Below are 27588 nucleotides of genomic sequence, written 5' to 3' on the forward strand. Positions count from 1 at the left end.
TAGGTGGATCCCCAGAGCTGAGAAACCAGTCTAACTGAACCTGCAGTCTCCAGGCTCAGTGAGAAGCCCTGTCTGAAGAAATAAGTATTGTCCTCTGGCCTCCATATGAATATGCACACACTTATAAAGAACCAAATACTATATTAGATTTTTAAGAATAACACAATTGCTTTATTTAATGATTTTACCATTTGGGCAGCCAAAACCAGTAGCTTGCTTCTGATTTAATTAGTCCTAAGACCATCCATCTTTTTAAGTACTCCCCAAACTGGGATATGATCAACTCAACAGCAAGTAGGCATCTTCATGAAAACCAGTTTAAACTCTTGTCTCTCGTCAGTTAAACTGCACACAGAAGGTAGGCAGCAAAGGCCTGTGGGTTCTAAAATGATGGGTGTAGTAGGAATGAGGAAGGTCTGCAGTATGTGGGATTTGTTCCCCAAAAGTCAGACTTCACAGTGCTTGTTGCTGTCTTGGCAAAAAATTGGCCAGATGTGCACCTTGCGGTACTGCAAATGAACACCCCCCCCCCCCTTGCATTTCCAAGGGGTCTTGTGTTTAGGCCAGTGTAATACAAAGGAACTTCTATTAGATGCCAGCCCTGTATCTGTGTATTTTACCACTTCTAACATTCTAGCAGCTATTGTGAGCCACTTCTTCCTTTCATTTGTTTTCACTGATGTCACTGTCACTGTCACTGCTGCTTTCTCCATCACTACTGTTCAGTGCAGTGAGGTTACTCAGGGCTTCTCTGTAAGGAAGAGAAATGATATCACACTTAAGCTCACAGGATCAGGAGTGTTTGGCATCTCTGATCACACAGTCATAGCAGTTTTGAAAGCAGAAAAGGGATCCCAAAACTTCACTGAACTATTATGAGAACAAAGAAAAATTTCAACAGCCAAATGTTTACAATGAAACCTATAACAGAGGCTATAAACATCACCAAACCCCGGCTTTTGTAAGGAAGCTGGAGAAAAAGCTGTAAGCACCAGAAAAGGAGACAAGCAGACTTACTTTTGCTCTGGGTCAACTGTGAAATCCATCATTACTCTTTGGGCAAGGCTCTCACTAATAGGCAAGCTAAAGGCACTTGCCAGCCTGACAACCTCAATGGCCAGAGTAGTGCTACTGGATGCTTTTGCTGTGTCCATAAATTCCTCCAGCAACTCATTTCTGTGTAAAAGAAAGCAAAATGGAACAGTCCCAGCTCACATTTTTTTCTATCACAGACTTACATATTCAAGTGTCTTCATTTACGTAGGGGCAACAATATGTGTGCAATCCCAGAGGCCAGTGTCGGCTCCCCTGGAATTGGGTTAGAAATGCTTGTGAGCCTCCATGTGGGCACTGAGAACTAAACCTTCGGGAAAACCAAACTGAGCCATTTCTCCAGTGCATCCAACTTAACTTTTAGTCAGATATTTATAGGCAAGACTCAGAATATATTAGTCAAATTCTCATTAACCTTGGACAAAAGATGGAGGATAACATTCTATATTCCTCCTCCCAATCACAAAATGATCACTGAACAGAAAAAAGACCTGGTTAGGATATCCTGAATGGTATCTGCTTGCCTGTCTAACTAAAGAGCCCTCAAATGCCGTGGTTTAGGCACGTGAAGAAATTTCAACCATGCACCCGAGAGTCAAAGCCTGTATCAGGTAAGGCCTCCGAGTCTCGACTTACCTGGGAATCTTATTATGCTTTCTGAAAAGTGTCAACATTTTCCTATGGAAGAAGAGCAAACATGACTGCTGACAGAAATACAAGTAGCAACTAGACAAAGCTATCCTTTTCTCAGGATCAGAAGCTACGTGACTACAAGTACCTATCCAAACTTTCTGAATTCCTGTGGGCTCCACTAGATACCAATCTTTGTGTACAAATTCAACAGGTAAATCTGAGATGTGGCCAATTTAGAAATGCTAGTTATACCCTACACTGTGCAGATAAGAGGTAGTGGCATGGGCATAGCCTACTCCTCTTGAACTGTGAGTCAGTCTGCTCCAAAACTCCATTATGAAGAACAGGCTCAGATTAAGGCAACAGTCTCATGTATGTGAATGCCGACAGCTTACCACATGCAAGACAGAGGCAGAGCACATACATTCAGCTCCCATGACTCAGCTGAGGTCCGTACCCCTGCGCCAATCATCACAGCCTGCTTCATAGTGTGGTCAACCTCCCTGACCATGAGCGAGAGCAAGAGAGAGAGAGAGAGAGAGAGAGAGAGAGAGAGAGAGAGAGAGAGAGAGAGAGAATGAATATGTGATAATCTTGATGTCTCTAATTTTGGGAAAATGAGTAAGGTTTCCACTTATAAAACCCTAGACTTAGTGTATTAGTGAAGTGCTGGTAAAACACAAGTAGAATAGTGGCTCAAACCAAAAACAACCTTGTTTCTGAAAATACCAGTTGCCAGAAATCTAAGGTCCTCATGCCACATTTTAGGTTAGGGATGGTGATGAGGGCACTTGCATTGCATTTCCAAAGGTGTGCTTCTCTCATCCCTCAGAACCACAGGGGCAGAAGAAAGAGGCTGAGTTTCTTGTCCAGTAAGACACAGAAAGCCAAAAGGTGTGGAATAGAGAGAACTCTCAGTTCACTTGAGTACCCTCTTCTCAAGTGCACCAAACATCATGGTCTTAGCAAATTTCTTGTTTAACTGATATTTCCAAGTGTTTACTAAGAACCTCGTCTATATTCAGGTTTGTAGAGAATATTCACCTATCAACCCAAGTAAAGGTTTCAGCTCTAGGAACTGTTAGTTTACACTGGAAACATACTCACCAGGCTTCCTGGGTTCTGCCCCCTCTTAAAAAAAGGAAGGCTATATAATGTAAAGGGTTGGCTGGCCAATCAAGAGCTGTCTGCCGGGCATCCTGGTTTTCATATGTGGATTTGATATCAGCAGCACAGTCAGCAAATGCAACCTGAAGCTGAGAGGATCTAAGAGTCAGCAGAACTGTTTAGTTGGTCTGACAGTTTAAAACCAAGAACTATCACATGCACAGCAAACGAGAAATTCAGTAAAAAGCCTTCACCTGTTCTGGGATAGTGCAATTAACTTGCATGTTTGAAATTCATCAAACGTAAGTTGTTTTAATTTATTGACTGTGTATACATATGCACATAAGTGTGCCAGAGCCCATGTATTGAGGTCAGAGGACAGCTTGTGGCGGGTTCTCTCCTTCCAGGTAGGACCCAGGAAAAGAACTTACTAAGGTCATCAGACTTGGCAGAAAGCACCTTTATTCACTGACACATCTCTGACATATCTTTCCAGGTAGTAATAGTAATAATAATAATAATAATAATAATACATTCTAATACATAAAAAAGAAAACTTTATATGTATGAGTATTTCGCCTGCATGTGCATTATTTGTCTGATGCCTGCAGAGGCGAGTTTCCCCGAAGTGGAGGCAGACAGTCGTGAACCTCCACGTGGGTGCTGGGAATCTACCCAGCTACTATGAAGAACAAGTTGCTCTTAACCACTGAGCCACCTCCCCAGCTCATATTTTCCGTACTTTTGCATATGCAAGAGCTTCTGAGTGCAGATGTTTTGAGTGCCTGATGGGAGTACTGGGAGCGGACACCTGGCCCTCTGGAAGAACAGCAAGCGCTCTTCCCACGCGTCATCTCTCTAGCCCATGCAATAATCATTATTAAAATTACCTGGCATTCATTGTTACAACTCTGTTCCTGTTGTCCACCTTGAACTAGAGGAATGAGGTTAACACTAAGATTGGTATACGTGTTTACCCTAAACCTACATTTGTATATGGAACATCCCACAAGGACCTCAAGAAGATAAAGCAGTAGGGCAAATACATAAGTCAGTACACATCTAATGATAATGGTGAAACTTGAGCTCAAGCCAGCCTTACCTCTGGTGAATGTTTATCCCTGGCCATGAGCATCAACACTTCTTCTCTTAGGGCACCTCGAAAAGTATGGCCATATTCTTTACTGTCTTAAAGCAAAAATAAATAAATAACAGTGACAACCCAAATGCAAAACATCTGGTGAACTTTTATCCATTACTGACTTATCTTCTGGTGGGGTTAGAATTAGAATTATTAGAATTAAAGAAAATTTTAATTCCACCGCTCTGGGAGGCAGAGGCTTGCCTACAAAATGAGTACCAGGACAATCAGAGCTACATAGTGGGACTTGTTGCCAAATGCCAATCAAAAAGAACTGCTTGTAGTCAGTGTATGACACAGCCTAGGTACGGCACTGTTAAGACACAGAGCTGGACTTCAGTACTGATTTCTCAGGCACTGATATCAAAACAATCTTTATTTTCCACACGTGTACTCATCCAATGTAACCTGAGCAATGGCTGTAAGAAGTTTGACCTTAACAAATGGCACTAACTTCCACCAAGAATGGAGGCTTTCAGTCTTAAAAATGTAAATGTGTTAATCACCAGTCACTGAAGTAAAATAGCACAAAATTGTCACCAACCTTTCCAAATCTGAGGAACCATTTCTAACCTATTGGCCACATCCACTGCTTGAAGAAGACCTATGAATATTTGGGAGTGGGGAAGAAATACCTGATGGAGAGAAATACAAACACGATTTTAAAGCATCCATCAGAAAAGACATCCTCACATGTTCATCTACAAAGATAGAAGATGAGCAATGAAGTTTCTTACTGAAGGTATCAGGTCCTTATACCACTTCAGGGTGACATCAATTTGTTCCAGTGAACAAATCAAACTGAAAAACTTCGAACTGTGGAGAGAAACAGTGTGTTTAGTCTATGTGTAACAATAAGGTATGATTAGTGAAATTTCAGTAGCACTATTAAGGTGTTAAATCATTAATTTTTAAAGTTGACGACTTTGGGTCAGTGAGATGGGTAAAGGTACTTTACCACATAAGCCTGGCAACTTGAGTACCATCCCTGGAACACACATGATAAAGGCAGGAGAGAACTTACTCTACAAAGTTGTCATTTGACACCACCCTCTACATTGCTGTGGCATGTGCACTCAAAAAATACATATATATATTTATAATTTCAAGTCAGAACAGCCAATGATTGACCAAGAAAGTGATAACTCCTTAATTTCCCCACTGAGATCTTTGATCCTCAGCTGGACTATTTGGGCTGCCTACTCAGTACTTAATTCTCAGATCCTAGAAAGCAGTTAGCTCAAATAACATTTGTATTCAGAGTACTCAGTGAGGGAAGCAAAGACCTGGACACACACAAAAACAGCCCTCACACATAAGGCATAAAAGTATAACGAAGAAAAAAAAAATCTCTATGTACACATAAGAGACTAGTCATAATATTACTGCTACTTTGCAACGTTTTGTTTGCATATATGTACACAGGTGTGCCTGCCTATACAGGTGCATGTATGAGAGGGGGTTGTGTCTCAGATGTCCTCCTCACTGCCTCTCCATCATCTTACTGACACTGTTGCATCCACCCTGAATGGTTACTGAGCCCCTGTGATCACTGTCAACGATTAGCTCCAACAATGTGTTCAGAGGTCCAAGGAGGGGATGGGGGTTATTGACGATGTAAAGTAAGCACACTCACATACCTGGTGGATGAAACAAGCTCCAACAACTTTACACATGCATTAATATATACATACATACATACATTCATATATTTCGTGTATTCATACACATTTACATACATACATACATACATACACTCACACACACACACACACTTTGTGGATGGAGCAAGCTTCAACAAGCAGGCTTGAACAAGCTCCATATATACACACATATACATAATTTGGATGGAGCAAACTCCAATGAGCTGTCTCCAACAACTATTTTTTCTCTTAGCCTTTTTATACTATCTAAGACAAAGTTCTTTATGTAAGAAAAACTTCATAGTCACAAGTTACATCATGTCTAAAAACAATCACCACAAAAACATTCCTCAAAAACAGACTTAAAATCATTACACAAAAGGAAATTACAATAGGATTATGTATTATTCTTTTGAAATTCATATTTAAACATTCCCCATTTTTCTCTCTCACCACAACCCCAAGGCAATAATTCTTTTATTACTAATTAACAAAGTTTAAGCAATCCAGCCCATAGTAGCCAAGTTCTTTCTTATGCTTAGCTGACAACAATTTGTACATTGCAAGAAAGAGCATCTATCTTATGTCTTGTTCAGCTAAACTAGCTGATCATCTCTTCTCTACCCTTATATTCATAACAATTATTTACTCTTTATCCATAACCCCGTCTTTTCATAGTGCACACTGAAACCTATGGCCACATCCCTAGATCACAAGATCCCAAAACTCACACCCAACCTAGAATGTTCTGATAGTTAACTTGTTCCAAGCCTATTTTTCCTTTCCAAATACAACTGGTGCTTGTAATGCATGAAAACTCACTGTATTCCTTTTCTAACATATGTAGCCCTCACTATTCTACAAAGGAAGTTACACATTCTACTCTTAGTTCTAACTTTATTACATCTTTCTGGCAAAACAACTTAAACCATCTTAAACTTTCTATCAACTACCCTAACTTCCTAATACTATTTAAGTCAAATCAGGAAATCTGCAAAATCATTAGTTTATCTAAACAATCTTATTTTTTGACACTTCAACTTCATATTGATCTACAGGAAAGTTGCCCGACAGAGTGGGCTGTCCTAAGATGCAATCACACCAGGATGGATGGATGACGAATACAGCAGCGACAAAGATGACAATGCGCGAAGAAGTAATCTGTACACGAAAGCTGAGGTACAGCCACTGCAGCTGTGTAAAATGTAAAGTCCCAATCTCTAGGAAGCTCACCTGCCCACTGTGGGTCCTCCTGTATGCCATCCGCCATTATGCTTTGCTCCATCCACCCAATGTATGAATGTGTATCTGTGTACTTGTGTGTGTACGTATGTGTGAGGTTGTTTTTAGAGCTTGCTTCACCACCAAGTGTGTGAGCATGTGCCTGCTTTATACTGTTGCCAGCCCCACACCCCTTCCTTGAATCACTAGAGCTGGTCTTCAACAGATCTACTTATTTCTACTTCCTGCTTCATTGTGGGGTTACAGACACATACCACCAGTGGAGGCTGGGGACCCAAACCTAAGAACTCATGCTCACACTTTACCCATGGAGCCATCTCCTCAGTCCCACCGCTTTCATCTCCAAGTGTTCAATTACATGTACCTAAGACTAGAGCTGGTCTTTTAAGATCTTCCCACTGCAGAATCTAGCAATTAAACTGAAAGAAGAGAGCTAGAAAGATGGCTCAAGAGTTAAGAGCTCTTGGTCCAAAATCAGGACTAGAGTTTGGATCCTGGCAACTATGTAACAAACTAGGCAAGTGCTTATAGGCATCTCCAAAGCAGGACAGAGATGGAAGGCTGGCTGGGCTTCCAGACGAGCTGAGACACAAGCCCCAGGTTCAGGAATAGATTTGCTCTAGAGGAACAGGTAGGGAATGATGGAGAGTTCTCGGAACCCTCTTCTGACTTTCACATACATGCACAGGTGTGTGCATACACACACACAGACAAGCACACATATAATAAATCTTTCTAATATGAGCAACATACTTACTAATACGCTTTACGCTGAGAATCAGGTCCAATCAGTTTCCGGTTGTCTCCCGTGTTTAAAAGACCATGTAATTGGTAAGCAAGCTCTAAATCTCTGAGAGATGAACACTGAAAATTTGCAATTAATATATTACCCATTCTTATAAGCCAGTAGCTCAACAGAGTGAAAAACGTATGTTTTTTTCTTTGTATAAATTCTTAACACTAGGGCTGGTGAGATGGCTCAGCAGTTAAGATCACTGACTGCTCCTCCAGAGGTCCTGAGTTCAATTCCCAGCAAACACGTGGTGGCTCACAACCATCTGTAATGGGATTTGATGCCCTCTTCTGGTGTGTCTGAAGACAGTTACATTGTTCTCATATAAAATAATAAATCTTAAAAAAAAACAAAAAACAAAAAACAAAACAAAACCAAAACTCTCAACACTAGATCCAATTTACTGATAACAGCAGAAAATTAAGGAATTGATGGGTAAAGTAAACCCTAGGTTTATGAAATTTAAGACAAAATTTTCTATTAGCAATTCTACCACTGTACTATCAAAATCTCCATGAGACAGACAGCTTCAAGAAGCAGCCTTGACATGCCCCATCTCCTGGTAAAGCATCTGAGTGGCTGGCTACATGAACGCTTGAGGACAGGCACCAGGCGGCCACACAACTATCCTCTGCCAACAGGATGCTCTCTATTCATCCTCAAGACATGAGATTTCTACTGTGATGACGACAAAATGAAAACAAACATCTATTTCTATCACTTTACAAGGTTAATGGGAAAAATATTCTGAAAATTTAATCAAAACAGGCAAAGAATATTCTAATAGAGATAGGATATAGATTGTAGAGAAAAAAAGAGTAGAAGCAAAGACACAATCAGAGGAGACACATAGAAGCGCAGTTATAGGCAACCATGGAAATAGAGGGGAGCCTTCGGAGCAGGGAAAACTAAAGTAATAAAGTGGCACTTACCACAGTCATGGCCGACTGGAAAAATTTATCTGAAAACCAAAGTTCACAAGAGATTTGGTTGGTGTGGATGTAACATTATTTTCATATCAATAACATTAACAAGCTACAGACACTCTTGGCTTTTACAGAATGTTTAACCCAAATATTGCTTCTTAGCTAAATAAACATTGCTCTTAACACAAGACCTCTAATGGCATTCAGGCAAACCACCCCTTGTTAGCAGGCGGGGGCGGGACGGAGGAGAGACAATTTCTGTACCTACCATCATCCAGGTCCTGTGGAGAAAATGTTCTTCCCTCTAATTCATTCATGATATCATAGATGATAAGGGATGGTATTTTTATAGAGCTACCTGCAGAAAAGCAAGGCAAAGGGTTTTCATCAGGAGTCCACATCTACAAGCACTACCGACTTCACAGCCCTAAGTTACAAAGACCTCCTCATCTGTTGCCTCCATCTGTAGCCTAAGACCTGGCAGAAAGCTGAGCAGGGCCAACGTGCTATAGCACATAGCCCTGTCCTTCCTTGTGTTCCATTTAGACTCCACCCTTACCACCTCTTAAGAAGCTCAAACTTCTTTGGAATGGGACAAATACCAACACCCCCTATCCCAAACCAACACTTAACTATTTATTGGTATCTGTGTTCTTTTAAAGTCAAGTCAGATAAGGAAGCCAAGACCAAACCCAACTGCAGATTTAGTGGATGGGGTGCTTCTTAGAAGCCATATATACTTATTAATCCCAACTAAATTAAGGTAGGAAAACCACGAATCAGAGCTGAGCTACATAGCAAGTTCAAGACACTATGCTACACAGCAAAATAACTACTGGGTTTTAAAAAGACAACTGAATACTAACAGGGCAATTACTTCGTTGCTACTTCAAAATTGTAATTTTGCTGTTATGAATGGTAATGCAAGTATTTGATACGCAGGATATCTGATATACGACTCCTAGGTTGAGATCCACTGATTCATGAGAATGTCTACCATATGCGAATAGGTGTTCCCAAAGTCTAGAAGAGTATACCAGATCCCCACAACCTGGCAGGTAAGCTTGTGGAGCAAAACTATGTCCTCTAGAAGATCATCAAGTTCTCGTAACCATTAAACTAGTGGCTCTCAATCTGTGGGTCGAAACCCCTTGTCAAACATCTTTCATAGCGGATGCATATCAGATATTTACATAACAATACAGAACAGCACCAAAATTCCAGTCATGAAGTGGCAACAAAAGTAATTTTATGGTTGGGGTCACCACAATATGAAGAACTGTATTATAGGGTTGCAGCATTAGGAAGGTTAAGAATCATTGACTTAAGCCATCTCTTTGGCTCTCAAAATTCTATTTACACACACACACACAGTGTATAAAAATCATTCAAAAATGAGTCATAGACTATAATGTAAGACCTAGCACTGAAACTGCTAGAGAGAGAGAGCACCAAAGGGATGGATGACACTTCAAAACAATGGCACAGGCAAGAACTCTCTGTAAGGGACCCCAGTAGCACAGTATATGTGGCAAATGTTTATTAATCCTAACACTAAAGTAGGAAGATCATGAATCAGAGGTTTACCTGTGAGCTGCTTCTAGGATTCCCTAGTTGCTTCCCCTCACCTCACTGCAGGACACCAGATTAGATGCCCACTATCTAGTTTCGCTTTACATTGGTTCTGGAATCCAAGTTCTCAAGGTTTGCAAGGCAAGTACCTCAGCCCATTGAACCACCAGCCTTCTTGAAAAAGGGTCTGTCTTGGTGCTTTATTAAAATGCAATGACAAGAGCAAGTGAGGGAAAAAGGGGCTCGGCTGGATTGCACAAAGGGGAAGGATCTACCTGTTTCTGCTCGGACTAAGTGTGTGTTACTATACCCGTTTTTAGTCTATAGTTTTTAGATTGTGCAACAAGCATTTTAAAGATTGACCTATCTTCCTAGCTCCCCTCTATCCCCTTTTCTGAGACTCATGTACCATTCGCTGGCCTGGAAAACATCTGACACGCTTGCTCTGACTTTTCAAATTCTGTGATTATAGACAACTGCCACCAGGTCTGAAACACATGATGGAGCAACAGTTAAGTCTCATTTGTAGGAAAACAGAATTGGAGATAATCGTATTAAATAAAGTTATTCCACTTCTCTTTCAAATACTATTTAGATTACACAGATGCATATGTTCATATATGAGACACAAGAGAAGAGGTATCACTGAGAGGAAGATGACTGGCAGGGGCGTAGAAAGGGCACATTGCGGGCACTGAGATAGCTCGGGGTTGCAGAAGGGCAATTGCTGCCAAGCCTAATGATAGTTTGACTCTTATACCGCAAAGAATAGGGCTGTAAGGCTTAATGTTAAGATTTTTTTAAAAATACACTCAAACTACCTACTTACTTATGGTTACTAAGTTATAATATACTGAACAGCAGTTCTAAAGACCAAAAGGAACCCTTAACTACAACCCACCTTGCCTATTTTTTGTAGTGCAAGAATGATATAGTACACTTTACAGCCCTCTCTAGGTTTGTATTTTATATTGCAATCAAGGGTACTACCCTCAAGATTAACCTGTTGCTCAAATTGTAAATGCTAGTGTGGTGAATTTTCTTATGTTTTAGAAATACTAAAAGTTGGAGTCATGAATGTCTCTCACCTCGATTCTGCTTCTGCCTCCTACGGGCTGGTACAGGGTTACAGGTATGCAACACCATGTAGGGTTGAATTCTTTTTTTTAAAGTATTATTAATTTGTATTTCATGTGTATGGGTTTTTTTTGTTTGTTTGTTTTTTGTTTTTTTGTCTGTATTCATGCTTATGCATGTCTGGGGCCCCTGGAGATCAGAAGCAGCTTTGGATCCCTGTGACTGGAGTTATAGATGATTTTAAGCTATGTGGATGCTGGGAATTGAACCTGGGTCTTCTGGAAGAAGTGTCAGTGTTCTTAACCCCTGAGCCATCTTTCTGGCCTCTGAACTCGTTTTTTTTTTTTTTTTTTTTCCCCCCCTTCCTGAAAACATGGTTTAATGTAGCCTTGGCTATCCTTGAACTCAGAGATCCATTTGCCTCCCCGTCTTGAGTGTAGGGACCACTACGCCCAGCTAATTCTCTATTCTTAATTCATATAAAGAGCAAGTACTCTAACAGCTGTAACAACTCGGTAGAGAGGGTCAATGTACACATAAATCAAAGTAAGTGTAAGGTTATACATACCTCGTGGGTAAAAGAGGTGAATGATATGATGGTAAGTTGCAAGTGAGGGTTCTCAAATTACCAAGTAGAAAAAGGTGGGAAAAAGATAGTAAAAACATATAATTACTGAAATATCTGTAACACGTTAGCATATAATTTGGGTTAGAGTATCTAATCATGCTAGAAAAATGTCCTGAAATTTAAAGCTGGCTAACAAAGCAATCGATTTCCATCAAGATCAAAAGTTACAGAAAAAAATGTCTTTCAAATGTTAAAGTAACATTGTACTTCCTGTAAAGAATTCAAGTATAAGGCACTCCCATCATAGCAGACAGCTTTCACTTGGTATCCATGGGGACGGAAACCAAACATCCCACTGAGGCCTGGCTATTCATAAGCTCGAGTCCTCATGTAATATGGTGACATATCTGCATGTAACCCACACACACCCTAATGTACACTTCAAAGCATTTCTAGACCACCTGTAACATCTGATATGCTATAAAGGCTAGAGAAATACTTCTTGTATGATTTAGGAATTAATGACCAAAAAGTGTTTACAATTATTTTTCCTGACAGTTTTATCTGGGGTTGAATGCTGAGATAGACTCAACAGATACAAAGGGCTAACTGCACTTGATTACGTATGCAGTAAGAAACCCTAACAGGTAAGGATAAGGAGGAAAACATTTCCTGCTTTTGTGGCCTAGCCTAGTGGCCACCTCAGCAACTCATCTTCAGGGTGGATTCCTTACCTATTCCAATATGTTTCATTTCACGTAGTATCTGTAAGGCTGGTAGCCTTCCAAGTGAATGAAACTTGCGGAGACATTTCAGCGTTGTGTTAAACGTCTGCAGGTTTGGCTTTACCTTCTGTGCAACCATATGTCTTAGTAGATCCTGGGTGAATCCAGAACAGGAAACACATGTCTTTATTCCAAGGTAATTTGCTAAAACTGTTAAGAGAACTTTATTCTGTGGCTAAATGTAAAACACATTAACACCCATACTCCCAATTAAAAACTACATGTTTTAGTGAACAAACAGCCTGGTCAGTGGCCCACATCTTTAATCCAGCAACTGAGAGTCAGAAACAAAAGATCTCTGTGGGTTCAAAGCAGGCCTGGCTTACATATCAAGCTCTAGGCCACTAAGGGCTTCACAGTGAGGCCTTTTCTTAAAGAAAACCAGAAAAAGCAAAACCCATGGCTAAGTACTGCCTGCGCAGAGCCAGCAGTCCCACCCTCCAGGGCCTAACACTGTCACGGGGTCAAGGAGCCTGTCTCTCCACTCTATCATCCACCCCTAGGAACCATGTGTCTATCTGCAATCTTCTCTCACACTGAGACAAAACAAACATAAAATAACTAAAGAACAGATCACTACGGTATAAAAACATTCTACCTTTAAATTTCGCCCAAAACCCTTTCTGGTGTTTTCAATTTGTCATCTCTGGCCAGAATTATAAATAATTACAGTGAACTCTTCCAGCGCTCTCTGAATTCTTGCTATATGGTGACTGATGAATCAATACTTTCTTTCCTCCTGGAAGGCAGGCACTGAGCAGTTGTTCCATGAGAGCAATGACTGCCACAAAAATGCTAAATTAATCTTTATTAGTAAAAGGTAGCTACAAGATAAAGAAGATTGTCGCTTACCAATATATCATTCCATTTTTCCTCAAATTTCTCATTGGGAATGAATGTTTTTGCTTCAATCAATGCATTAAAGGTGTATACATCAGCTGTAAAAGGAAAAGTACTTTAACAAAATTTGAGGTTGAAAATTCACCTCACAAAAACTGAAAATAAGAAATTGGTCAGTCTTGGTGTCTTAATCAATCTCAGTAAGGCCTTTAGAACTAGTTCTCCACTCCCATTTTAGTCATGAGCATGACAACACCACCCCCCTACCCCAGACTGGAGCAAAATCTAAAGCTCTCACTGAAATCTTGGGAAGAGCAGCAGTTCCCAGCCAGTGTGAGTCATGACCTTTGGGGGTTACATATCAGATATTACATTAAAATCCAAAACAGTAGCAAAATTGCAGATATGAAGTAGCAATGAAAATCTGGGTTTTAAGGGTTGGAGGTCACCCCAACATGCAGAACTGTATTAAAGGGTCTCAGCATCAGGAAAGTTGAGAACCACTGTGTTAGAGAAACGTCCTTAAACTTACCACTAAGTCTGTTATTTAATAACTCAGTGTACAAGTTCAACGCCTGTGCATAAGCTCGGTGCTGGAGAGGAAAAAGCGAACATCAGCAAAGTCTCCCCAACTGGGAACGTGAGCACACACATAGAAGGCTCCTATTCTCAGGAAGCTTGTAGCTCAGTGCAGTGCATTTCTTCCAGAGGCACTGGCAATGCCTAGAGACAGTTTCAGTTGTCACAACTGAGGATGAGGCAGAGACAGGTTACTCACATCTGATGGGTAGAAATGGGGAAGACAATACACTCGGACATCTTCCAACACACAGGAAAGCTTCCAACAAGCCCTCTGCTCCCTCACTTGGGGAGCTCGGGGTTCAGTTCTTAAGACAGTTTGGTGCTCAATCCAAAAGACTGGAGTTCTCAATCCCATACCCATGCTAGGAGGCTCACAATGCCTGTAGGAAGTCTGGCTCCAAAAAAACCCAACACCCACTCACCCACCCACACCCTGGTATAAACTTAATTTCGGAGAGCATGTCTGAAAAAAAAAAATTTTTTTTTTTGGCCAGGTATTGTGGAGCACCTGCAATGAGGCAAGCAGGAAGATTTGCGTGAGTTTAAGCCTTGTCTGCTAGTCCAGCCAGTTAAAGGTTACACAGAATCTGTCTCAAAAAGTATAACCATTTCCTATTATGTTTACTGAAAAATGCATGAAGCAAATAGATATCTTGCTTAAAATTGCCCCCCAAATATCACATTACGTACACCCTCATGATCCCAGGCATTTTACAACCCTGATAGAATAGGGGTGAAAAGAACAAAATGGACCTTCAAGACAGAAATAAAGGAAGGTACCTTCACCATCCCTCGGATCATCGTGCAGTAGGAGCGTGCATTTTTCTCTGGCATCAGAGCAAAGATTCTCTCGGCATTGTTTTGTGCTCTAGAAACATGAGAATAAACATCAACCAGAGGCACAGAGAAAACTAGTGAGTGCCACCACTTTCTGGCAATGTTTTAGGCAATGTACACAACTGTCCTCTGACCCAGAGTGTAACAGGTTATCACCTCAAAATATGTTAAAGATCTCAAGTTGTCTACACGTTCACAGATCTCAGGCCCATGGCCGGGAAAGTGGTTATTAACATCTAAGAAATACCCGAGTCAAACACAAAGAACAAGATACACAGCAGAGGCTGTTTCTCTGTCCCACTTCTTATACTCTGAAACAAATTCCCCAAGGTGGCCTTGCTCCCAAGTCTTGCCATATTCTAGCATAAGCAGTTTTGCCTCTTTACTAGAGGGTAAGAAAATGGTACCTATCTTGTGTAAATGTTCCTGAATACTGAACACCCTAGGATATCAGCTAAGATCTTACTACAAAGTCCATGTTTGTGCCAGTGCCCATGGAGGTCACATCTCCCAGAGCTGGAATTACATATAAGATGCTGGGAACAGAACTTGGAATCTCAGTGAGAATAGGAAATTCTCTTAACTACTGAGCCATCTCTCTAAACCAGTATAATGGTAGCCTTTCTCCTCTATACATGCAATCAAATCTTTCAGAATTAGTTAGGGAATCTACATCCCAGGGTAGCACTACTCATTAAACTACACACAGATGAAAAATGACAAAAAGGACATCCAGGTCAAACCCTGAGTGGAGTTTTGTACACTGGCAGGCGGTAACAACCTATAAAAAGTAGTCTAAGCCGCAAGTGATGCTGTGCACTGCTTATACCAATCCCAGGCAGAGGCAGGAATGGCCCACATTTGAGGATGGCCTGGAATCTTAAATAAAGGCAGTAACCAAGAAGCCAGGTATAGTGGCACACACTTTTAATCCCAGCACTCAGGAGGCACAAGGATCTTTGCGAGTTTGATGCTGGCCACTTCTACATAGTGAGCTCCCGGACAACCAAGACTACAGAGAGTCTCTGTCTCATGAAACAAAACAAAAGACAAAAGGTATAAAATATAAGTATACAAAGGCAGATTGTGGAATATATATGTAAAATGGAAAAGTTTCTATTTTAGAACATTTTATAGGATGGCAACTCCAGAAGACACGGCAGCATATTTTTCATGTACTGTAAAGTTCCCATAACACAGGGTTTCATATTTAACATACTTCCAAAGACCAGACTCCATCCTGGGTGTTTGGTTGTTTTCCTCAGCAGCCTCTTCCTAGAACAGATGAGATACAGGGTAAAAAAACACTTGCTTGAAAGCTACTTAAAAAATCAGAAAAGGAAATTCAAAAACCTAAAGGAAATAACAGATTATCAAAAGGCAAAGAAAACCCCCCAATATGTTCACACCCACAGTTAATACATTTAATGTGGAATTAGTGCACACTGAGGAAAGCAAGTCACATCTAAAATCTGACCAGGCTGGCCTCAAACTCAAGAGATCTGCCTTCCACCTCTGTGCTGGGATTAAAAGTGTAAGCCAGCATACCCAGTTATGCATAGCTAGGCCTAAAAATAGAGCCTACAAGCCAGCTACCTAGGAGACCAAAGCATGTAGAATTTGAATTTAGGGCTAGTCCAAGCAACTTAATTAGCAAGATAATTATTTCAAAAACCAAACCAACCAACCAACCAACCAACCAAACAAACAAAAAAACAGGGCAGGGCATTGGTGATGTACACCTTTAATCCCAGTACTTGGAAGGCAGAGGTAATCAGATCTCTTAGATCAACATGGTCTACAGAGTGAATGCCAGGACAGCCAGGGCACAGAGAGACTTTGGTTCAAAAAACAAAACAAACAACAACAACAACAACAAAAAAAATCCAAAACAAAAAACACCAACCAAAAAAGTGTGGGGAGTAGAGATGGTTTCACAATTCAGTACTTGCCTACCATATGGAGGGCCTAGGTTTACCTCTCCCTAAAAAGCTCACTAATGTTCTATTCAGCTATAAAGATGAAAATTATGTCATTTGTAAGAAAATGAAACTAGAGATTACTTATGGATTAAAGAAAAAAAAAAACAGGTGTTGCTTGGTTTCTCTCACATGTATCATCCTCTAAAACATATACATCTTAAACACAAAGTAGAAAGGGATAATTTGGAAAGATGAAAAAAACCACTGGGAAAGAGGGAAGGCAGGAGGGAAAGGAGGAGGGGGAAAGGAGGAAGAGGGAAAGGAGGAAGAGAGAAAGGAAGAAGAGAGAAAGGAGGAGGGGGAAAGGAGGAAGAGAGAAAGGAGGAGGGGGAAAGAAGGAAGAGAGAAAGGAGGAAGGGGGAAAGGAGGAGGGGGAAAGGAGGAAGAGAGAAAGGAGGAGGGGGAAAGGAAGAAGAGAGAAAGGAGGAAGAGAGAAAGGAGGAGGGGGAAAGGAGGAAGTGGCAAAGGAGGAAGTGGGAAAGGAGGAAGAGGGAAAGGGGGAAGAGAGAAAGGAGGAGGGGGAAAGGAGAAAGAGAGAAAGGAGGAAGAGAGAAAGGAGGAAGAGAGAAAAGAAAGGAGAGGGAAAGGAAGAAGAGGGAAAGGAGGAAGGGGGAAAGGAAGAAGAGGGAGTATGGTTAAAATACATTACATACATGTATGAAAATGTACTAACAAAACACACTATTTTGAGTAATACATACTAAATAAAAATGAATGGAAAACAAGTGTTCAGGTGTCTCCATTGTGCTTACAGAAGGCCACAGTGCCACATCAGAATAGAACCTTTTAGTACTATGACACATGGCACAGAACCCCAACCCACTGAGAAAACATTATTGTAGAAACAAAAAGCCAACTTTTAATTTTTTTTTTTTTTTTTACCAAGTTTTCCAAATGTTCGGTTTGTTGAAAAGGATAGTCAGCTGGGGGCTCTTGATCACCATAGTAACACAATAAATCCAAAAGACTATTAGTTGTTTCAAGAGAGACTGTGGTTCCTGTGGTTAGGAGAAAAAACAAACGTTGAAACACCCAACAAGCAAAGCCTGTTGAGATTCCTCCCTTCTTCTCTACTACTGGCAGCTTATTGGCTGCATACTCAATCCCTACTACCATATCCCCAATTAGCACATAGAATGTATGATGGCTTTCTGCTGATTCTGTCCCAGGTTCCCCTGTAATGGCTGTTTTTTGTGTGTCAACTTGACATAAGCTGGAGTTATCACAGAGAAAAGGAGCCTCCCCTGAGGAAATACCTCCATGAGATCCAGCTGTAAGGTATTTTCTCAATTAGTGATCAAGGGGGAAGGGCCAGCCCATTGTCAGTGGTGCCATCCCTGGGCTGGTAGTTTTGGGTTCTATAAGCAAGTTTGTTTCTTTTATGCTTAGCAAAATTTTTATTCTAATTCACTTAACAGCAGTGTAGACTCCTAAAATTTAATGATAACAGCTGACTTTGAAGAGATCACATCTTTATTTATAGTAGCTTATCAGTCATGTTACCTAGAATTATACTTATTAATAAAGTCATGCAGATCTAATGCAAAACACAAAAGGACATTAGCTAGATGCTCAGAAAAATTACATGGTCTTTTCTAGATTACTAAGTGAGGCAGAACCCTATCAACATCCAAGTCCCTGAACTCCACTGAACAAGTCTTTCTTTTAAAACATTTCTCTGGGGGTGAAAAGATAGATGCTCAGTTCAGTAGTTAAGAGCACTTGCTGCTTGCTCTTCCATAGGACTTGGTTTGCTTCCCAGCACTCACAACAGGGATAAAATAAGTGCAGTTAAGGAGCTGGAGAGATGGCTCAGTGGTTAAGAGCACTGACTGCTCTTCCAGAGGTCCTGAGTTCAAATCCCAGCAACCACATGGTGGCTCACTACCATCTGTAATGGGATCTGATGCCTTCTTCTTTGTCTGAAGACAGTGCAGTTAAGGAAGATCACAGGTCCTCTTCTGGCCTCCCCTGAAACTAGGCCCACAAATGATGCAGATATACACGCAAACAAAACCCTCACACATAAACAGAGGCCATGTATTTCCTTTGCCAGAATACAGAGGACAAAAGCAAGTAATAAACCCGCAGTTCTACCTCACTTATAATTTCAGGGTGAAGCTGGAGCAGAATATGAATTATGGTATTATACCACTGAAATCACAAACGTCGCCATCAAGCAGAGTAAGCGCTATTTGCTATTTTTATCCATAGTTAAGTGGGCCATATAAAATGACCCATATTCCAAGAGGGGCTCTGACTGAAATGAGTCACCTGCTTGCAAGAGCTGGTCAAAAATGTCCACTGAAGCTTTGACTCTTTTGAGTTTGACTCGTTCCTTCAGGGCAGCTTCACTCACACCTTCAATCTGAGGCTCCAAGTACTCGGGCATTAAGCACTAGAACAAGGAGAAGTGAATGACTACAGTCCAGGGTAGCAGGGTAACACTACTGACGCTGTTAGCATCCAGAGACCCAAGTAAACTGGCAGTTGGTTCCAGATCCTGTTTCCTGCACTGCATTACACTTGCATCTGAACATAAACAGCTTAGCACAAAACCTAAACCAAAATATCCAGGTAAGAACGAGAAAGGCCAGTAAACGTCTACAGCCTGGGAAGACAGAACACTGTTTAGCAGCTACTGACTTGATGGAAATTTAAGAACATTCAAACATAAATATTCACTCCCTATTTCCAACCAAGGGTCTTTTTTTTTTTTCTTCTTTTTTTTTCGGAGCTGGGGACCGAACCCAGGACCTTGTGCTTGCTAGGCTAGTGCTCTACCACTGAGCTAAATCCCCAACCCCCCAACCAAGGGTCTTAACCTGAGGCTGAGCTAAATACTTTGCTTCCAGGTGTTTTGATTTTACTTCATTTACTAATTTTTCAAATACATTTCAAAAGGGAACAACTTTACTCCAAGTACTGAGCTAGGCATTAGGGATTCTGAGATTTCTTTTTTTTTTTTTTTAAAGGGGGTGCTCTACCTTCCAAGCACTCCTATTCTGATGACAGTTAATGCTGTCAAGTTGAAATTCAAGAATAACCAAAAAGACAAGTCTCTGGACCGGCCTGTGAGGAATTCCCTAGGTCAGTTAACTGAGGTGGAAAGAAGCATTCTAAGTGTGACTGATATCATTCCACACAGGTTCTGGACTGCATATAAAGAGAACGTGAGCTAACCACTAGGATGCATGGCTTCTGCTCCCTCTTCTGTTATACTGTGACTAGTTACTTGCTGCTCTTGCTAAGATGCTTTCCTACCATGATGGGCTGTATTTCCTTAAACTCTAAGCTGAACTAAAACTTTCCTTCTTCATTAAATTGCTTGTCAGGTATTTTGTCATAGCAGGAAAATCAATCCACACAGGGTATAACTAATGACAGAAAGCTTACAGGAGGTTCTATAGTCTATCACCAACACCAAACCCCAGAAATAGAGACAGTCAATCACAGTACAGTGTAAAATGACACCACCTCCAAGGTAGGAGACCCCAGAAGGCTTCCAACAAGTGACGCGGAAGCCAAGCATAGGAGCACTGCCAGCCAAAAGGGCGAGTGGTGGGCCAACAAATGAGCATTCTCCAACTATCACCGTTCTAATATTCCTACTACACAACTGTCCTGGCTTGCTAGTCTGTCACAGAAGCTGCAGTAGAAGAGGTTTGTGTGGGTTTGAGTTTGCGGAAGAAAGGGGAAGGGAGAAGCTGCAGGCAGGATGAGGGGCTGAGGAAGGCATTTCTCACTCATACTGTTTAACTGACTGCAGTGGCTGCTGGGCGGACACTCTACAGACACCTGGCCCACAATGCCTGGACCAAGGGGTGTCAGAAATATGGCCTCAAGCCCCAAGAAGAAGAATGTGGGCAAGACACACAACACCAACAGAGTGCAAAAATGACCAAAACAGAAAGTGCAGACTGTAAAAAGAGAAAAATGGAGCATGGCGCCTTTATAAAGACAACATTTATAAGGAAATGCTAGAAGCCACTAGAGGTCCCTGAAAAGGAACTCTCACAGAGAAGATTCACACACAAAAGCAATTTTAAAAGGTTAGCAAAGGTTCTCACTCCAATATCCTGGGCACTAAAATAGCTAAATCAGCGGTGGATGTGAGATTTAATTTGTATTCACAGTACTATGGAAAAGACACAATCACCTCTCCTTACCGGTATATGAGGCTCAGCTATATCCTTTTGGAAATATTTGGGATGTGAATTAATAATAAACTTTGCTGCAGTCTCTCCAGATTTCTTTGCCAATAAAAACGAACGCTAAATAAGAAAAAATACAAATTAGCGCTTAACATATAATAATTTAGACTTAAGCAAAACTACACCTTCAGCAAAAATTGCTCCCTTTCTACCAGAAAAAATACAATAATACAAGAACTCCCAATTACAAACCAAGTTATAGTACTTCACAGATCTCATTTCTGAGTATGCCATTAATTTCAGGTCATGTTTTATATATAATACACTACAGACACATATGGTTTGCTTAAGTGTTAGAGTCAAGACCTTAATATTAAAAAAGCAACAAAAACTAAACCAAAATCATTTTCAGAATACTTAAATATTTTTTGATAAAATTAAGATTCAGAATCTACCAATTTGTCAGTATTTGTAAGCTTTCCAAGGTTTCTTATTTTATTTTAATAATTTAGCTACTTATATATCCTTACACAAACCAGTAAGGCTTTTAAAAGTCACTAGAAAAGTGACACACTAGTACTCACAGACTCCATCGCAGAGGTTGGTATGAGGTAAGGGTCATCCTGAAACACGTAAGGTGCAGCTGTAGGATCCTGTGGAAAAGGCACATACATCTTGTTAGATTTTCACTAAAATCCTCTAAGCTTGAATGATCACAAGTTCTGTAAATAACGTTTTAGACAGTATATATGCATGTAGGAATATGGTCATATGCCTGCACATATAAAAAGAAAACACACATATCAGTAAGACTTTCCCCCAACTTTTGCACAACATAGAGTTGTTAAGTACAAACCCCCATAGCTCCATCTTAAAAGGTTTTTTCTTCTCTTGGTTCTAGGATAGAACCCAGGGTCTCACACATTAATTAGTAAGCATTTTAGCACTGTGCTAATTCCTCAGTCTATTTCGTAGGATTTCAGTCTGTTGTCAGGACTATCACTGCTTTAAACTCTAGTTAAGGACCCATGAATTAACTGCTCCCGCCAGCGGTTTCCTGCAATAAGATTTCTTTCACTGCACAGTCACTATGCACCCATGTGCAACTTTACTTGATAGTTCCTTCTCCGGGGGCTTGGGAATATCTAAACAGATACAGCACTTGCCAAACAAGCATGAGTCCTAAGTAAGTATGGGATGGGTATGCCAGCACTCCTATAATTCTAGCACTCACAACGCAGGGACAAGAGATTCCCAGAATACTGGCTAGTTAAACTAGCCTTTCAGCTGAGCTCTTGAAATTGGCTGAAATCTTGCCTCCAATGAATCAGTGGACAGTTGTTGAGCAGTTCATTTGTCTGTAAATAGGCATCTGAAATTCTACTCAGAACTGTGTGTGTGACTCTTGGAGACCTATCCTCCCGTTAGGGCCTTCTATGTGGACAACTGACCTCAGAGCTTTGGGGGTTTTTTTGATCTATCCTATACCCACAATGTAGATCAGACTGGGATTAAAAGCATGTTCTACTGCACCTATCCAAGGATCTATATTTTGACCAATGTATTACCACCAGCAGGAAATACCCATGTCTCAGAGTCTGTACAAAGACAAAGACATGGTTCCCGAATCCCTTAGAAACAAGCACCTCTTTTTTTATTAACTAATTAATTACTTCATGTTATTTTTAGAAACATATTTTAAGAAGCTTTTCCAGTGATAAAAATGATTAGTATGAGCTGGGCCCCATAGTGCACACCTGTAAAAAATCCTAAGACTTGGGAGGCAGAGACAAGAGGATCTTTGAGCACAAGGCCAGCCTGATCTACATAGCAAGTACCAGGACAGCCAGAACTATATTATAGAGAGCAAACAAAACAAACAAACACACAACTATCAGTATGCTGCAAAAACACTACATGGGCATCACACCCTAGCCAGCCCTATGCTGGTCACTGTAAAACCTGTTTTCCCACTTTCCAAAAGTAGGGATTGAATTATCTTTTAAAAAAATTTCTAGATGCACAACAGCTTAATTATGAATAAAGAGCTATAACATTGAATGTATTATTAACCTTGAAAAGCCTACTTACCCTGGTTACTGTGGATGCAAGTGCTTGAAGAACGGCCACTTTATCCCTAGAATTAGAACCACAGGTCAGCCTTTATCAAGATTAAAATACTTACAAAATAAACACGTCAGTCTACTCTCATAGGACACTGGGCATAAATCAAGACAGACAGTTCAGCTCTCACCCAGGGCCAGGACTTATTTCTCAAAGGGAGGAAGAGGTTGGATTGAAGGTTTGAGACCACCTGGACTTCAGGGCTAGACTCTAATCAAGAACTAGAGAATGGAGCTTAGAGTTCTTGTGGGGTAGACCCTCTGCACCAAAATCCTGTTTCTTTTGACAGGTACACATTCCTCCTTCCCTTTGCTTCATATGTACTCTAACTGGTCTCTAATACCATACCCAAGAAAAGCAATTTCTTCTCTCTCTGCCCATAAATCTACCTTGCTGACTTCCTTCAACCCACTTCCTTACGCATTCTTAGAGCAGCTTTCTGGACTCTTGCTAACATCCAGACTCTTGCCTCTACCCTGGAACAACTCAAGCAGAGTTTCTGCAGTGACTTGCTTGCATCCTTACTATGGTGTCTGATGGATACTGTGATCCTACCCACCATGATTTTCTTATCTCCAGAATAAAATTTCTCTTTGAGACAGGGTTTTATGTAGTCTAGGCTGGCCTGAAACTCCCTGTGTTGCCGAGGATGACCTTACACTTCTGGTCCTCTTAGTGATAGGACAGGCATGCACCAGGACACCCAGTTTCAGGCAGTATTAGAAGTGAATCCAAGGCTTCAACTGTTCAAGGCAAGTTCATTATCAACCCTCCATTCCCAGGGACTTTTATAGATAATTTTAAGCATAAGCAGACTAAAACAAAACAAAAACAATCAGCTTGTTGTCACTTGGAACATGTTTACAGAAGTTTCTACTGTCCATGTGGCTATGCAGATGTAAGGAATGTTTTTAAATGTTATAGATAGCATGTTATTTCTACTATGTGTTCACTCAAAGACCGGTATCTAGCTGTTCAACTGAGAGTGCTCTCAAGCTCTTTGGGTATATATGCAAATGTTCCTTCTGAGTGGCTAGCCAGTAAGATATTAACATGATCTTAAATTCTGATCCTATTTCTGTCCAAATCATTGTTCAAATTTGCTCTTCCATCAACAAATACTTCTAAGCACATGTTTTCACTCTTTGCTAATCTGGAAGGTTTTAAATTGTATTTCTGGTATAAATACTAGGTAGGCTTTTTGCCCTCTTAAAGTTACCTCATAATCTAAACTAACTTCATTCCCTGCCTTCACCATGTCATCCTCAAGGAAATGCACAACAACTAAAATCTATTCATTTTCTATGGCACTGTGAGATCTGCAAGGTCACAGCTTTAATGACAAAAGGCATCTGTAGTCTAAAAATACATATGCTAAGCCTAGAAACAGAGGCTCCACACCAGGGTTCAATAACCACCCTACACTATTTCTTTTTGTGGGGTGGGTGGGGTGGTAAAGGTATTGCTGCACACAATAAAAGGCAAGAAATATGTGAACAAAGCAGGTTGCAGTCCACACAAAATTTGACACTTTTTTTGTGTAATTTTCAAGTTACCTTTTTTCCCCTAAACCATCCCCCCAACTAACCATCCTTAGCTTATAAACTGAATTTTTAAAAGGCCTTGACTTGCCGACCAATGCCATTTCTTGTTTCCTAACATTTCCCCCAGGCCCTCCTGAACTACCACCATAATCAACGATCACATTACATTCTGCCTTCCTGCACCCTTCCCGCACAATCTCACAAGATCTACCAATAGGAAAGGGCAGTTTTAATAAACAGCTGGCTGCCTGGATCTTGTGACAAGCCTCCAACTTCTGCCTCAAGTGCTGAGATTACAGGAGTATGCACTACAAAACAACACTCAATATATACCTAAATTCTGACTAGCTATATGGGTAAAACTGCATACATATAGGACTATGAGATACAACACAGGCAGGTGACAATTAGAGTATTCCTCCTGTTGTATTTCTTGTAGTTTTCTGGGTATAAAGGTTGTCAGAGGGCAGTATGTGAGAATGCAGAATTCACAGCTAACCAAGTCCCTACTCTTAGCTCCAGTGGTCCATTATCCCTATTCTTGTTTAAAGACAGGGCGTTATCATATGAACTCATTAGATAGACTTGTCCTTAAATGCAGAGATCCCATCCGCTGCCTCTTGTGTGCTGAGACTAAAGGAGTCTGGTACCTTGGCTAGCCACTGTTCCTCCTCTTGTGCAAGGGAAACAAATGAATCTAATGATATTTATATAATGATATTATATAGCCACTAAAATCAAAAGTATTACACAAAAAGTATACCTAATAGTTCAATTATAAACTAAATGTATAGTTTACACATAAAAGTGTATCACAAGTAACAGCCAACATAGTATTTGTCTATGTGCTAGGCACTGTTTAAATCCTTATGTTTCATTTACAATAAACATCCAACCACTTGCTAAATAAATAGCAAAATACTCACCATGTTTTCTTTTTTGGAATGACTATTTCTTCAATCCCTTGCAGAGAAAAAATGAACATAATCAGTTTTCTAATAACACAAAGAAATACAATGTCTTTTCATTTAAAAAAATTCTATTTTCCATAGTTTTAAAAATACCTGTTATATCTGTTCCTTCAACCTTTGGGAGGGATTCACTTCCAGGATAAAATCTGCATTAAAAATAAAACAAATCCTAATGTTAGTACTGCTCAGAGCTCATCTCTACCTGCACGCATACATTTTGAGCCCCATTTTCTAATTACTGTGGGTCAAACAGACTAGGCTGTATACCTAACATCAACATGTACTGGGAAGATACTGTCAAAACAGCATGTTCAATGCATATATAACAGGCAGTCAAGATTGATTAATTCACTGCTTTCTGATGTTAGAAATCAAACCAGAGCCTCAACTATACTAGGCAAGCTCTGGATCACTAAGCTACAGTCTTAAACATGATTTAAACAGATTTAAACATGTAATCTCGTTACCGAACAATCCAGGTTAAAAAGGGAAAATTCAATAGCATTGGAACAATCTGAACAGCTCATTTGAAATACAGAGAAATGAACCTGAGTTGAATCAATTCAGTTGAGTTGTTTTTATTAGACACTACCCAGAAAGCAAAAGCCTACCTCACTTAAAGCAATCAGAACAAAGCTAAGATCACTCATGGCTTTATTATAGTCCACTACTTTTAATAATTAACAATATACTAACAACTTAAGTCTTTTAACCACTATGATCTCAGAACCTCAAAAATTATTTTTGTGCAGAATAGTTTCAGAATATCATATTCATGGATAACTTCACACTTAATATCCTAAAATAAATCCACAAAGATTAAGGTATTGTTTTACCTATTTTTAAAAAGCTTTTATTATTTTGTGTGATTGTACCTCCATGGCCACACAGCAACTTTGTGGAGCTGGTTTTCTCCTTCCAGTTTTCTCTACAGTTCTTTCAGACAGTTATTACTACTTAAAATTCACTCTAAAGATTTGTCTACTATCAGCCAACTGAATATAACACTAAGCATAAGTTTTTATTGGATAGATGATTTTAACTCAGTAGTAGTGTGTAATTAGCTCATATGAAGTTTTAACTCAGTAGTAGTGTGTAATTAGCTCATATGAAGTTTTTGGATCAATATACAAAAATAAATTGAGTTTACACTACCTCTAAATGCCTCTCATACTTCCACCAGGCCACTGTATGAAGGATGTAAAAAGAAATTACATTATGTCCTCAGCTGTAATTATCACAAGATGGAAAGGCTGTGGTCAGACGTTTTTAAGGCTTTTCTGCTTTTTACTAAAGCCTAATCTTCTCAGCTTAAGTTTCTCATAATATCCAGTCCACGATGGTAATAGCCTGTCCTTTATTTAGGAAAGATCTATTTGCCCTTTCCTTTTGGCATAGTTAAAATGAATATGGGAGGGAGGTTAAAGAAATTTGTGTAGGGGTTTGTAGAGGTACTCAGGGGAATGTAAACTTCACGAGAACAGGGCCCTAGTTTAAAGGGCAATTTTAATTCTATATCGTACTACAGTCAACCAACAAAAATCTCCTGAAACAATACTTGCAGTTCAAATCTTATTACGCCGCTACCTCGTGTTACCCTTGAGAGCGCGGGGCCTGCAGCATGCAAATACCTTTGCATCTCACCTACTTCACGACTCTCAGGGAAATGCAAGACGGAACTTACTCCAGGTCTTCTTACCTGCAACAGAGCTTCGGTTCATACACACCCGTTTCCCGAGTGGTCCGCAGCAAGACAAGACCGCTGCGAAAGGGCAAACAGCGAGCAGCCGCTGCCGCCGCCATCTTTGAACTCCTCGCAGAGCACGTTGGGAACGCCCTCCGCCTACAGGGTCGAGAGGCGGGGCTGGCGTGGAACATCTCATCTCCAAATGGGTGGTTACAAGGTCATGTTTGGTAAGACTAACAACGGAAGGTTCAGTACATATTATTCACCTCGAACAAATTTACCTGAAATGCTGTCCTAACGTCTCCTGTGTAATTTTGTTTTTAAACT

At 40.4% G+C, this 27588-nt stretch overlaps 1 protein-coding gene and 1 non-coding gene across 7 annotated transcripts; both read right to left on the reverse strand.

The window, feature by feature from the left end:
- Positions 1-143: 143 nt before the first annotated feature.
- Positions 144-27452, reverse strand: Ptcd3 (Pentatricopeptide repeat domain 3). 6 transcript variants are annotated; one of them, XM_039108141.2, is made up of 25 exons: positions 27274-27452; positions 25668-25720; positions 25530-25566; positions 23027-23072; positions 21520-21588; positions 20951-21055; positions 19056-19179; positions 17664-17779; positions 16019-16074; positions 14743-14830; positions 13913-13973; positions 13393-13478; positions 12490-12634; positions 11756-11806; positions 8807-8896; positions 8545-8573; positions 7577-7683; positions 4672-4750; positions 4479-4569; positions 3896-3981; positions 2794-2942; positions 2082-2189; positions 1690-1731; positions 1018-1176; positions 144-751 (listed from the first exon to the last, which is right to left on the reverse strand). In XM_039108141.2, the coding sequence occupies exons 1-25, from the start codon at positions 27450-27452 to the stop codon at positions 664-666; spliced, it is 2244 nt and encodes a 747-aa protein (XP_038964069.1). In that variant the 3' UTR covers positions 144-663.
- On the reverse strand, positions 2031-2167 carry Snord94 (small nucleolar RNA, C/D box 94). The gene has a single exon (XR_005504335.1). It is a non-coding gene; the product is annotated as a small nucleolar RNA SNORD94 (small nucleolar RNA).
- Positions 27453-27588: the final 136 nt, after the last annotated feature.

The sequence above is a fragment of the Rattus norvegicus genome, chromosome 4, assembly GCF_036323735.1.
Source record: "Rattus norvegicus strain BN/NHsdMcwi chromosome 4, GRCr8, whole genome shotgun sequence".
Lineage (NCBI taxonomy): Eukaryota > Metazoa > Chordata > Mammalia > Rodentia > Muridae > Rattus > Rattus norvegicus.

What these genes read in the sequence shown, in the direction of transcription:
- Ptcd3 (XM_039108141.2), bottom strand. Translation starts at nt 27,452, where the DNA reads ATGTTCCACGCCAGCCCCGCCTCTCGACCCTGTAGGCGGAGGGCGTTC. An exon ending in GAACCGAAGCTCTGTTGCAG is followed by an intron (nt 25,721 to 27,273) that starts GTAAGAAGACCT and finishes TTTTTAATGCAG; the next exon opens with ATTTTATCCTGGAAGTGAAT. An exon ending in CTGCCTCTGTCTTGCATGTG is followed by an intron (nt 1,732 to 2,081) that starts GTAAGCTGTCGG and finishes CTTCTTCCATAG; the next exon opens with GAAAATGTTGACACTTTTCA.